Raw genomic sequence first — 14,725 nt, forward strand, 5'->3', positions numbered from 1 at the left:
GACGTATGTCATGACATGAAGAGGCATCAGTATACAGTTGTGTCTGTTTCATTATCAGATGAATGAGGTTTGTGTGTCTCTTAGCGTTGCTCGCTGAAAGACGTTGGCGAGCGTCACCTCTTGACCTCTGCTGCTTCTGTTTCCCTCCGACGTTTCCGACCCGTGTTGTTGTGAACACGCCGTCACGTGTCCTTCGTCCTTCGTCCCCGTGGTAAATAACCCTGATTACAGAGTGCTGATACTTCTAATGAGCCGCTCTCGTGTTTCATGTCTTTCATAAGTGGTCGCTTCACCACCAAATCACTGCCCGCATCAACAACAGCGAGTGCTTTGTGTTCATTATCATCACCTGCCTGCTTTACATACGAATCTGCCTGGAAAATGTTGACGATGAAGTGTCACTTTTCCACAGTTCAGCTTTTTTCTGGTATTCCAGTGAGCTCTATTTCAGTGCATGGTACATAACAGGACGTGATCATCTGCTGCTGCTTTGATGGAAGATGTAAACAGGTAGTGAATTAGCAGCACTGATGGAGATGACATTGTCGTGCGGTCACCACCCACACAAACATCTCTGATATTTTCATCCTCTATGTTTTTTTCCCCCCCACCCATTAGTCTGTCAGTGTGAGAACACAACAAAATCAAAAGGAGAATCGATGCTTATTTTGTTTAAACAACAGATGAATCCGGAGCTTCTGAAGACATTAATCAGATTTTATAAAAAGCACAGAAGACCCAAACTCGGTGAAAGCAACCAAATCAGGCTGAGTGGATGAGTGACTCCAACTAAGAGCTCTTCTTCAACATGAAACCTTAAGCAGGTGTTACAAATTCAAGATCAACCTTTTCCACGCAGAATATGAAGGAAGTGAAATTGGTGTTTTTGTAGTTTTTAGCGTTGTAGTTTTAAATATCTTTAAATGCCTTTTGATCATTGAGGGTTTTTTTCTTACTGATTAATGAGCTTATCTGTAAAACGTTTTGTTTTGCTTCTGTAGAGAGGAGCAGCAGAGCAAAGACAACGTAAAGAGACAGTAATAACAACAATCACGGCTGTCTTTTTTTTGTATGAGGCCTTGTATAATAACGCTACGCAGAGGAAGGTGAGAGAACATGTGGTGTTTTCTGAAGTTACACACAGAACTTGTTTCTGTTTCGGTGTCAGATTTCCCTCTGCTGAACATTTTCTTCTCTCTTTTGAAGGGGGCGGGACCTATCATACTTCTAGCCAATGACAGTAATGTTGAATAATTAAAAGTTTAGTTCATGATGGGCGCTGTTCTCATTTGGATCAATTTAAAATCAAGCCAGATTGTAAAAAAAAAAAAAAAGATATAAATGTTACCTTCATGAGAAGAATATTATATATATATATATATATACAATACTTGTAAAGACAAGCAGGATATCTTTCCTTTTTTGTTATTCATCAGCAAGTGATCAGTTAGAAAACAGATGAGAGAATTTTTTTTTTTTAATCACCTTATTGATAAATCGACTCATTCCTTCAGGACTTCATAGGCGAGAGGATCCTGAATGTTAACTTAAATCCTTCTGAAGACCATGTCTTAGTTTATAACTCCCACTATAATGTGTTTTACAAATAAAATGGAATTTAATTAATCGATATTCAGGGGGATTATTCAAAAGATCCAGAAGTATGAATATACATTATACACAAATAAAGCTTAATAAAATGTTTACCCAACATTTTTGTAAAATGTGCCACTTATATATAATAGGCCTGTCTCATAGTGAAATACAAAAAGGCCTATCGATATGAGGCAGAAGAAAATGTGTTTAAAGTGATTGGATTGAAATAATCAACTCTTTCTTTTTCCTATGATACAGTAAGTGTTTGGGGGATTGGACAGAGGACCACAGGGTACAACTGTATTGTAAAACAGACAAATAAACAAACAAAAAAAACAATCTTAACCTTTCTTTTATTATTTGTATTTCTTTCTTTTTCTTTTTTTACTTTTTTCCCAGGACAAAGGGAATGTGTTTAAGTTGTTCTCCCCCGTACCTTGTCTTTCTTATATATCTAGTGTAGGTACTAAAATGAATGAAATAAAACAAATGAAATTTAAAAAAAAGTTTTTTATTTTTATTATCGCACTGTGTCAATTTCTTCTTCACACAACAGGACTTTTTTTTTTAATGAACCGAGTTACCGGCTGACTGCAGGATCAGTGTGTTGTGTAATCCAATAAGCTCCAGTCCGTGTTTCCCTTCCAGCCCGCCTGGCTCCCTGTCAGGGTTTGTTTACTGGAGGAGAGTCTGGGAAGAGAAAGGGGGGGGATCCTGCAGGACCTGAGATACTGTACAATCTACCTCTGTGGACGACGACGACGAAGAAGAAGAAGACTTGATCTCACCAGCTTTTCTTTCACTAAAAAATTGTTCCCACGGCTGTCAGCATTCTGGAGCACAACCTAAATATATGTTTCTATTTTGATGTGTAAAACAAACGAAGAAGAAAAGTAAGCAGCAGAAAGCCACGAAGAAGAAGTCTCAGGCAAATCTCTGCTCTCACCGAGGAGGAACAAAACAAACTCATATCTTTCTAGTAGACAGCTTTTGAGCTTTTTTTTTTTTAAAGGACTTGATGTGTTTTTTTCTTCCACGTTATCAACATCATCGACCCAACTCGTGTAAATTAAGTTGAACTGTTACCGTGTGCCAGCTCTGTGTTTTTGCACTGTGTTTGTTAAGGAGACATTTCTTCGGAGTTTACATGAATTGATTGGCTCTGTTAAAAGCAGATCAAACTTCTCGTTTTGGCCTTCCTTTTTTTGGGGGGGGGGCTGGAAGAGTGGAGGAGGAGGAACCAGACCAGCTAACATGCTAACTAGCATGCTAGCTTGCTAGCCTTCAGAGTTCGGATAAAAAAAAAATCTTTTTTCTTTCTTTTTTTTACTTTTCTCATCATCGACACAGAGAAAGACACCTGGCGACTATTCAACGACACGATGCAGACACACCTGGAGCAGTCGTGTGTTTTGCTGTTTGTTTGCTAGCGGGTTCCTCTCCCACATGAGGTGGCTAACTTTAGCAGCATCGTTAGCTCGCCTTTGACTGAACACGTTGGACTCGTCCCTCCGCCCATCTTCCGGGATGTCTTTTATTTATTTTTGTTTACCTGTTGTTGGCCCACGCCGCACAACAAAACCAGTGTCCTGAAGGCAGATATCTCTCTCCAGCCAGCCAGTCTGTCCTTATTCTGCATTTGACTCGGAATAGTGACTTATCCGGAGTCAGTGATGAGGCTCCGGACTTTGTGTTGGTGTTTAGTTTGGACCGCTGCTGCAGTCTGTCTGATCAGCTGTCATCCAGCTGATGGAGAAGGTAAGCAACTCTTATCACACTTTATTATCTGTTATCTGTGCATTTACATTTAGCCTTTTATCTCAGATCTCCTGAGTACGTGTCATTGCACCAGTTTCTCTCAGAAGAAAAAAAACAACAACATTATGCAACACAGAGAAGAACCAACCAGGAGGATAAAATACAATCTAATGATCCAAATAAATAATAATAAATAAATAAATAGTTAGACCCTTCAGCAGGAATAGAGAGCTACACTTAACTCAGTTATTCATTGCTAATATTAAAAAATAAATATTTCAGTTTTAACGTCTCTTTACGATCTATACATAATAATTATTAAACAAATGGCATACCCATAACTGTGTTATTATAATTATTTATAGTTATAACATAGACATACAGGGTCTATAATAGCATTAACAATTTTTTTTTTTTTTTTTTACAATTATAAGATTAAAAATTTGCCTAGTAGTTGATTTCTCACATACATCCTTGATGCAGTGTTATCATCACAGATGCAGAATATTAATGCACATTTTATTGGGATTATTGGGATGTAAAGGTTGTTATGTATTTCTCCCGTGTTGATCATTTTTGCTGGGAAAAAAAACACAAAAATGTTGATATGTTAAAAGAGCTGTATCAAGCAAACTTCTGTGCTTTGAAACATCTGGACAAAAACGATCTATGGAGACTGAGGCTTGGCATCTCGTCATTTATAAATACATGAGATATGAAGCGGCTTGTCTTGTAGGTTCATACAGCAGGAATTTTACTTGATTTTGATGAATCGTGTAGATGTTTGTAAGTCATTTGAATTTTCTACGTGATTTGAAGGAGTCAATCTGGCAGCAGCAGATGTTTTAAAAGAGAGTCATTGCATTGAAGGGACAAAGGTTAACACTTATCTGCTGTTTGAGTCTGCACGAACTGTAAACAAAATGTTTTGTCCCAGAAAAAAAAAAAAGCAGGTCTGAGAAATTAGAAGAATTAATGTGTTGTTGTTGTGGAGAGGAAAGCCTGTTGCCGTGGTCAGTGCAGGAATGTAACACTAAGCCCTTTTTTACAGCTCCTGACAATCCCTTTATATTCACCAGCCAACGGCCCGGCTGATAAGAATGAATGAGCACATTTTGCAAACGCCCCGGAGACATTTTCACATTTCTCCCAACTCCACGACGGCTGCACACAGACTCACTGTTTCTCTCTGTGTCTTTAAACAAACAGAAGGTCTGAGGAAAAGCGTAAAAGCAAACCTGTGGGACTTCTTGTGTTCTCGGGATGACAACAACAGAGAGCAGCCTGCCAAACGCGGCCAGACAAGTTTAAAGTTAATCATTAGAAGCAGGAAATGTGACGAAGTGGAGCGTCTGCAGGTGATTCAGTGAAAGTGGCAGAGCGGAGATGTTTTCTGTTTGAAGCCCTGCTGATGGTTTCTCTGAAGTCAGACTGAGAGAGCAAAATACACCTGACTGATTTGATCAACTTCTGACACGGTTGGAAGGAGAAGTTGGCGCGTTTTAGATCACGTGTCATTACCTTGTTGGGAAGTTATATCGCCAAATCCTGCAGAAACTGACGGCAGGTGTCTGAGCACAAACATTGATTGTGAAGTGAGTGATACGTGTTACTTCCTTAAAATCTTAGCGAGAGTCCTTCTGCCTGTTTATTTTTCTGCCCGATGTTGCCAACTTCTACAGAAGCTGTTTTTTTGTCGTCTTCTGTTGTGACATTATGGATTTTCTTTTTGAGCATTCACACAGCGACACACACTTGTCATTTGTGTGTGTGTGTGTGAACACAGTTTGTACAGTATCGCTGCAGTAGCCACGTCTGTGATGGCCCCTCACAGAGAGAAAGAGAAGCGCACGCTCTCTCGCCTGTCATCAGATCGTATCGAGGGCTGAGTGGAGCCATGTCATCAAACCAGTTTGAGCAAAACTTTGAAGACATAAATAAAGAGAGAGTGATGTGTACTTGAACGTGAAGCACAGAAGTGGAACCTGGGCCTCACACCCGGGGGCCAATTTCATAAGGTGGACCGACCGGTGTTCTGAGCTGCTCGTTGGAGGCTGTCCAGCTCAGCTTGATGGAAAAAAAACAAAAAACACTCAGGAATGAAATCTTGTCGTGAGTGTGGAGTGTGGGGATTGAAGTGATTTATGAAGCATTGCCTGGTAATTAAAACAAATAAATAAACGTCCATCCACTTGGCCCCTGATTGGGCCTCCTAATGTTGCAAAGCCTAAAAAAAAAAGAGGGAGATAGTGATCTTTAAAAAGACGGCGGCAGCTTGTTGATGAGCGCTCACTGCTGCTCTGATCTTATCTCCAAACCTCTCGACAGACCCCTGAAAAATCTGCCCTGTGTTTGATCTCAGAGTGTCTCCTGTTTTCTCGAGTCACGCCGCCGTTCGCTAACCGCCGTGTGAGCTGAAGGTGACACGTGCCCCGAGCTCACTTTGTACATGCTAGACAAAACGTCAGCTATGTTGCCGTCGCTCCTCAGGCTACGTGAATCTTTAAAGCTTCTGGCACGGCGTGGTCTCGCATCACTTCCGGGTGACGTGGTCGGCGCCATGAAGAGGGAGGCGCAAAGATTTCTCACATTTCCACGTTTTTCTGTTTCTGAATTCTTGAAATCAGTCGTGTTAGTTTCAGTCGACGCTCCGTCGCCTCAGTTTGAGTTTTTGTTCTAAATCAAGTTTATTGTGCCAAACGTACAGATCAAGTCCCCATTGCAGCGGCCGTGGGTTTGAATCCCCCCCCCACACACACACACACACACACACTTCCTGCTTCTGTTCAGCTGTCCAGTCTAATTAGAAGGAGACAAAACTACATGTGTTTTGGAGGCTCACTACCATGTAAGGATGCGTGATGTAGGATTTCTTTTTTTTTTCTTTTTCTTTCTGACAAATATTTCACAATTTGAAAAGTGTAGGAAATCCTTCCAGATAATCTGAGTTTTTTTAACGTGAATGGAAAAGAATGAAGTGTCTTGTTGGAGTCTATTTCCCAACCAGACTTCCTCTTCCTTCTGTTTCTACCTCGTCTGGCTCAGCTCTGTTCCAGTGACTCGCTGGTTGCTTGAACCCTTTCTAAACACGCGTGTTCATTATGTCGGCGTGTCCAGCCGTGCAGCAGCTATACTTCATGAAACCAAAGTTTCAGACTTGAACCTGGCACTTTTTTTTGTTTTTAAACAATCAGCAGCTTGATGTGTTGCAGTGCATCGAGGTGGCTGTGGCTCAGCGGTTGTCGGCGGTGTCAGGCAGCAGTGAGGTCGTCGTGAAGCCTCGGGCTTGTTGTCGAGCTCAGATCTGGTCGGGCCAGGTTCTGACAGTCGGCGAGCTGCCGCCTTTTGATTCACGCCTCGTCACAAGGAGAGGAGCGACGCTCAGATCAAACTCGACTACTAAAGTCACGAGTGTGTTTGACGTGTGAACAATAGAGCGACCTCTGCACCTGCCGCAGTCTCTGTCTGATCCGGGTCGACAGGTTCATATGAAAACTGGCACACCTGTAATCTGTCACTTCGACCACACAGGCGCCTGGCACACGGAACAATCCTCTCTGTGTGTGTGTGTGTGTGTGTGTGTGTGTGTGTGTGTGTGTGTGTGTGTGTGTGTGTGTGTGTGTGTGTGTGTGTGTGTGTGTGTGTGTGTGTGTGTGTGTGTGTGTGTGTGTGTGTGTGTGTGTGTGTGTGTGTGTGTGTGTGTGTGTGTGTGTGTGTGTGTGTGTGTGTGTGTGTGTGTGTGTGTGTGTGTGTGTGTGTGTGTGTGAGATCTGTCCCATCGACTGACTCTGTGACCCCGCTGAAAGGAAATGTTTGTTATTGTGCACCACGCTTCAGAGGTAATAATTACCTCACTGCCAACGTTGGCACGCAGAATAATTGGTAAACGGATGCAGCTGGTGGACAAACAGGAGCTTTGGTCCGGAGACGTTTCTCTGCAAGGATTCCCATCAAACGTTGTGCTCTCACCTCCTCCATACGAAGGCTGCTGCTCCCTTTTTTTTTTTTTTTTTTTTTTTTTTTTTAAAATTTGCTTCCTTGACCTTTTGGATCGTCAACGTGCTGCACTTCATGTCAGCCTGACCAGCAGCTGGCACGTCGGACGGCCCCCTGACCCCGCTCAGCACACATTTATAGGACCGCCACAGCTCGTAAAGATGACTCTGAAGTGATATCTCAACACAGTCGCATTTCTTGAAGGTGTCGTAATCGGGCCGTCACAATTATCACAATGAACACGTCACGAACATGTCTTCTGTTTATGGCGGTGTTTGGACGAGAACAAGCCGAGCCGCTTCGATCTCCACGCAGCTGATCTCCACACACACACACACACACGCACACACACACACACACACACACACACACACACACACACACGTCTGAGAGGGACCGTCGTCTCCCGCTGTGAGGAGCATGTGTGAACAGCCGGGTCACGTCGTCCTGAAATGATCTTCTCAGCTTCTGTGAGGCAGGAAGAATGTTTTGAATAAAACCAAAAGATCCCAGGGGGGCGTTAAACCCTCCGTGTGTGTGTCCGTGTGTGTGTCCGTGTGTGTGTGTGTGTGTGTCCCTTTAAATAGACGTATAGGTCTTACAGCCCTCCTGAAAGTGGATTACATCACATGTCCGTTTGCACACAGTGAACATGTAGCGCGGTGACCTCGCTGTTCTGCGCTGACTTTAAGTTGAGAAAACGGCAGAACGGCGAAACCTTGAAAAAGGGGAAATGTTGCAAGCGCATGTATACCTACACACACACACACACACACACACACACACACAGACACACACACACACACACACACACACACACACACACACCCTCCTTCAGAAGACGCCTGTTGATGCGTGCAGCAGCAGTGAAGGGATTGCAGGTGGCGTTGTGCAGCGACGTGTTCAGTCGGCGTTCTGGTCCACGCTGATTTACATTTCGGAGCATCATGTGACCCAGATGTGATTTACATGAGGCCGTCCTCTGTGTGGATTTATCTCTAATCTGCTCCTGTTCTGAACATGTCTGCATCACTGTACAGAATGAGGCCCGACAGAAGGCGTCACCTGTTTGATGTCAAGACACCTCTCTCTCTCTCTCTCTCTCTCTCTCTCTCTCTCTCTCTCTCTCTCTCTCTCTCTCTCTCTCTCTCTCTCTCTCTCTCTCTCTCTCTCTCTCTCTCTCTCTCTCTCTCTCTCTCTCTCTCTCTCTCTCTCTCTCTCTCTCTCTCTCTCTCTCTCTCTCGGGATCAACCTGTCTGACCCTGCTGACGCTCTGCCCACGTCTGAGCCACCTTCAGACGTAGCTCTCAGTCTGATGGCAGCACACTCAGCACCTGATTACAAGCTGCGTTCAGGTGCAGCGCTGTGATTTAATGAACTTTTGCGTTACTCATGACGCCGTCGTCTTCACACCTCGTGGTTTGTTCAGCCATCATGCAGAGACCGTCATTTTTTCCACGTTGATCTGAAGACCGAATGTAAGCCGTTTTTAGAAAACGGATGTTATTTTTCCTTTGACTCATTGGAGATATTCTAGTTTATTTTTCCTCTTCCTTTTTCAGTTTGAGAGTCGTACTTGTTTATCTCCAAAGACATCCCTCAGTGAGCTGCCTGCTCAGTTCACCTTAATGAGAGGTGGAACGAAACCGTCCCCAACATGAAGCAGAAGATATCCAGAGACTGATGGTGCTTTGAAGACGTGAACGGGGCCTTACAGTGAAAATGTTCATATATTAGACTTTTAACTCGTTATACATCTTTGTTTAGATGCTTTTTATTGTTAAAGATTGTTTTTCTTTATTCCTTTATTGTAGAGAAAGGACAGCGTTGGGTTAGAGTCATAAATTAGAGAGAGGGAGAGGGAGGGGAAGAACACGACTTCGAGGCCTCTGTACGGCGGGCGTGCGCCTTAACCACTCGTTTTCAATCCGGCGTGAAGTGCAGAAGCTTCAGGGATGAGATGAAGAGCGTGTTTCTGGTTTCTGTGTGGAGTCTGAGTCGTGTTATCGACCAACCTTTCAGTGGACATCGGCTGTGTGAAGGAAAACACTCCACAGTCCTTCAGTCCGGCAGAATCTATCAATCGTCTAAAAGCTCATCCCTGGAGGCGAAACACAATGTTTGACCTCCTACACTCTACTCAAGTTGATCTTCAAATGACACTGTGAATCATTTTTACATCTTAGACGAGACGATTTCTCCTCCTCGAGCAGAAAGCTTTCGGCGCTTTGATCTCTTCTCATATCAACGGGCTGCTCTTCCTCACACGAATGCGACTCTTCTCCCTTAAAGTTAGTTTCTGCTCAGAGAGGGGCCGACAGTGAGGGACTCCATGATTCAGAGGAGCGGACGCTGCGTGTTCACTGTTTTCAGTCTGGTCTGGCTGTTAGCCGGGAATGTATGGAGAGCTGGAGCTGGCCTGGTCACCATGGTAACCTTTGTGAAATCCTCCCAGTTTTTTTTCCCCTCTTTCCTCACAATACAGGGAGCATTTAAATTCTGGTATGAAGCTGGTTTGTTTTCTCTTGTGGTGTTGAACTGAACACTGGTGCTCCACTGTACAACAACAACAACAAAAATAGTTTTTTAAAGTTCCAACTTTTGCCAAGTTTTGTTTCCACACTGAGTCCTAACACACAAAAAAAAACCCAGCTCAACCAATCCTTTCTCTGCTGCCGCTCTGAAATTCCTCACTTACACACCAGGACTGCCATGTTCCAGGGTCCGCTGCGAGCCACTATCGGAGCGGCTGGAGTGTATTAAATTCTCTATTGGGAATGTGCTGCTAAAAATACTGACTTGGCTGAAAGCGTACACTGAAAGCAGCGTGGACTCGCCGCCCTGTGATGATTCGCCTCCTCCCAGGGTCACTCGGTTCTCTGATTTCCGACTCAACTGCAACTCCAGAACCAGCACCCGCTTTGCATTGAACCTCCAAGCATCTTTGTCTGTTGAACTGTTCGTGTGTGTGTGTGTGTGTGTGTGTGTGTGTGTGTGTGTGGTGAGACAGACGCACAGAGACTCTTTGTAGTTGTGAAGACCGTGTCTTCCCCGGTGCAGACTCCTCCTGGCAGTTCCCGTCCCTTCGACGGGACATGTTTCATTTGGAGGTGGATGTGTGGAAATTACAAGTTCGATGCATGCCGCTCATGCTTACAGAACGACTCTAATCCCCAAACCACAAGAAGGACTGACGTTCTAAAAGTAGTTCAAAAAAAGAGAAACGCAGCCAAGTAACTTTGATCCGGCGGTTTAAAGCCATGTTAGGACATTTGGTGTGTACTTTAAACAAGCCTCACAGTTGTAGTCTGAACTGCAGATAGTGAGCATGCTGCTTAAGGTCAGGCAGTGAAAAGCTTGTTGTTTGGACACTCTGTGATTGGACACTGTGTGTGTGTGTGTGTGTGTTGTCTTGTACTCTTATGTAACAGAAGGTGTAAAACGAGCTGCTGCCATAAAGAGGTGCACGCCTCGCTGTCCACATGGCTGACCAGTTGGCCTGATGTGCTCAGATCCATGGTGGGCCGGTTAGTAAACAAATCCAGTCCTCCCACCAGGCAGCACTGCGCCAGCTGCAGCCAGGACTCGGGGACTGGAATGTCCCACGTTGCACCTGCAAAGGAAAATGTATTTTTACGAGCGTCATTACTTGTGTGTTATGTCACACAAAAGAGCATATGCTCTGGAGTTTGGCTAATCTCCAGAACAGAGAGACGAGGAAATCCTTAATTACTCTCCGCTCTCTCCATACAGAAACCCCCTGAGAGCCGTAGCGTGTGATCGATTCTGCAGTCATGTTACCTGCAGCGGGAGGACTGAAGACATTCCCATAGTCCTGAAACAATCAGACATGGTGATTCATGGACGTGTCATTCAACGAAAAGACTTCATGTTGATAGTATGAGAAGTTTTTAAAAAGTTCAAGCCCCAGGGTTTATACTTTTAGCGATCCGACGTTGAGCATGAACGTTTCTTTTTTTTCTGTTTTTGCATCACAACTCGTGGCATTTGATCGGCCGTGTCTGTGCAATAGCATAGTTACAGAATTTCTCTCCCAGTGGGCTCATACTGTACGTCTGGGTGAAGACTGACAAAGCCACAAATCTCCTCCTGGTGCAATACGCGCCTCAATCCCCCCTCACAGACGAATATTTTTAACACATTAGCTAATGTTTTTTATGGGCTTGAGTTTCAGAAGCAAGTCTACAAATCAAACCCGGCATAACCAAGGATGAGCATGGCCTCACTCTGGTGACAGCGCTCCATATTTGACGGTGGCTCTCGGCCAGATATGCGGTTGCTAAACAACACGTCAGCAAAGATAGCCTGGTCTTCATCAAAGCCAGAGACATGACCGCATTTTTTTTTTTTCCAGTAAAAATATCCTCTCTAATTACCAACAGAGCTATTTTTCGTCCTCCTTGAGAAGGACTCAGACTTCTTTTTACCCCACTTTTCCAAGTTTGCAAAACGGATGTCTTGCCTAATACATCAGTCAGGTTCATGAAGGTATAACCGATGCAGAAGATTGTTTGATAATCACAACATGTCGGACTCTTCCAGCCTTTCAATATAAATGTAATAAAGTACAACTTTTTAAAGATATCCTGTGGATCGTACACAATGTTAGCTAGTTTCTAAGGTTTGCTATCCTTTGATATTTTTTATGACCGCGTGTCTTAAAGCGATACAATCCCGTTCAGTTATGATCAGTCAAAAAAGTACCACAGCTGTTAAATAAACTACAGCTCTTAAAGCTGGGAATGACGTCACGCCCGAGTTAACCGCGCTTCAGCTTCGCCTCCAGGACCAGCTAATACCTGCTGGTAACAACACACTAGGTGAAAGTTCGGAGATCTGAGTGATCGGTTTGATTACACAGAAGACCAAGTGACCAATGAACAGCAGAGTTACAGCTGCAGCGTAACGGTGGATGCACGTAGCAGTAGCAGCCTTGTTGAATCTGAACACGGACTAGTGAAGCTGCTCAGAGTTTCCAAGTTGGAATTCCGACTTCAGGGGCGCTTTCCCAATGATGTATCAATCCAGGAACTCTGAATTCCCGACTTCTGAGATCAAATTGAATGCACCATTAAGTCACACTTTAATCTAAAAGCTGCAGTGAGGGCAGGAGTGTCTGAATTGAACAAACACAAATGTACCAACTTCTTTGTGGTACTTCGAGAGTGCAGGACTGCCTGCTTGATTTCTTAATCTCAACCCAGTTGGCGGCGCTCTTGTACTTTTGTTGCTGTGGTACCAAAACACGTCACAACGACTGGTATCCAAAGTTTAAAACTCTGTTATCATTTTCTAATAAGGCTTTGTATTTTCTGTCTTTTCAGTTTGTCCAAGCAAGGACATCCGGAACAATGTGACCAACCTGCGGACGCTGGAGAACTGTACTGTGATCGAAGGCCACCTGAAGATCCTGCTCATGTTCAGAACCAAGCCCGAGGATTTCCGAGGCCTCAGTTTCCCCAAGCTAATGGTGATCACGGACTACCTGTTGCTCTTCAGAGTTTACGGCATGGAGAGCCTCAGCAACCTCTTTCCCAACCTCACTGTGATCAGAGGCAACAACCTGTTCTTCAACTACGCCCTGGTGATGTTCGAGATGCTCCAGCTGCGAGAGATCGGCCTCCGAAACTTGATGAACATCACCCGAGGAGCCGTGAGAATCGAGAAGAACCCGGATCTCTGCTATCTCTCCACTCTGGACTGGTCCAAGATCCTGGACTCGGTGGAGGACAACTACATCATGGCTAACAAGAATGACAGAGAGTGCGGAGATGTGTGCCCGGGGGCCGCCATCGGAAAGACCACCTGCCAGACTACCACCATCAACGGACACTTCAGTGAGCGCTGCTGGACGCAGAACCACTGTCAAAGAAGTAAGCAGTCTTTTCTTATATTCTGTCTCCCATGTGATGAAGCTGGTCAGTGTAATTCTTCCTGCTGGAACTGGATTTATTCAACATTCAGAGATGCTTCATGTCGTTGATCCCCGGCTGTCACATGGTTGGTTGCCATGGGGAACCAACATTTAAACTAGCAAACATTCAAAAAAATGTGTTACAGAAAGAAATCGGCAACTTTATCCATAATGGGAAAATTTTACAAAATGTAGATGTTTTTTCCCCCCCAAAACAATTTGTGTTGCCATGACAACACCTTTTTAAACTTTGGTTCTATACGAGAAAAGAAATCAAATAAAACCAGTGACCCGTTAGACGTTCTTGACACTCACATTGGAGAAGATTTTGGTTTTTGATTGGCAGAAATTCCAACGTTTCGCTGTCGGTGTTTGGGCATCGTAACCTCTGAACTACCAGCAGCGGATTTGAACCACTTTAAAAAGTAAAGAATGGTAAAGTGAGGAATAGAGAATATAAAATAGAGTTTACACAGCTTCTCAAACATCCAGTCTCAGTTATCAGATGTAACTCTGTTGATTTGTGGACTGAGATCTGGATCTCCACCAACAAACCCGTAGCACACTTATTGTCTGTGTTTGGGACATTTCTGTGTGTCAGTCATTGTGTAGGTGTGTTGAGTCCACAGAGCAGCTCTTAATACAACTTCATACAACACAGTGATCAAAGCGACAGCAGTTTCACTTCCAGTCTTTGTCACTTGGATTGGACCACCTCTCCTCTTTGGGTTAATACTCTAACTGAAGATCTGCTGTTTTAGTCAAAGTCATGTTTCAGTCTTAGACAGCAGCCCGATCACCAGCTTCTTCCAGTCAAACGTGTAATAATCAGTTTCATCGACACATTTCTCTCTGTTCTTGAAGTTCAGGTTTCGGCTTCATAAAGAGTTCAACCTGAAACGCTGACTCAGCACTTTCAGATTCCTTCCTGACGATGTTGTTGTTTGTCACAGAGCGGTTGTGGCTCCTTGTGTGGTTTCTAACATCATCATTGTTTCCATGTTAAATGATTTTCTGCCCCCACGTTCAAACACCCGGAACATTGTGCTCGACGCAACAAGTGGAAGAGCCTTTTATAAGTCCAACGTGTATCTGTGCTTGTCCGAATGGAGATGAATGACAGCTCTGGAGGTCGTTTTGGCAGAAGCTTCATGTGTTCCCTCGGTGCTGTTGATTGGTGTGTTATTTACTCAGGTTAAGTGAAGTAGGCCAAGTTCTGTGTCAGTGCAGCTTGAACCGCACTCCGAGCTGACGCCACGCCACGGCGTGCCACTTAGCGTTTGGATGTTTACCCCCGTCAGCCTGCGGCTTTGTTCTCGCTCGTGTTTGTGTGAAGGCGCTGCAGAAGACATCATCGCTCATTTCTCATTGTTCCCCTCTTTGAAGCGCACCTCCCGTGACATGCCCCCCCCCCCCCCCCCCCCCCCCCGCCCCCCCGCC

General features: G+C 44.3%; 1 protein-coding gene across 1 annotated transcript in view; it reads left to right on the plus strand.

Annotated features, from left to right (window-relative positions):
• The first annotated feature begins 2,128 nt into the window (after positions 1–2,128).
• insra (insulin receptor a) overlaps positions 2,129–14,725 on the plus strand; it is a 49,350-nt gene continuing 36,753 nt past the window's right edge. Inside the window, exons 1-2 of the mRNA XM_079348469.1 lie at positions 2,129–3,354; positions 12,696–13,244. Coding sequence (XP_079204595.1) covers positions 3,270–3,354; positions 12,696–13,244 — 634 coding nt within the window. The 5' untranslated portion in view covers positions 2,129–3,269. The remainder of the gene's footprint in view (positions 3,355–12,695; positions 13,245–14,725) is intronic.

This window comes from Symphodus melops, assembly GCF_947650265.1.
Source record: "Symphodus melops genome assembly, chromosome: 7".
NCBI lineage: Eukaryota > Metazoa > Chordata > Actinopteri > Labriformes > Labridae > Symphodus > Symphodus melops.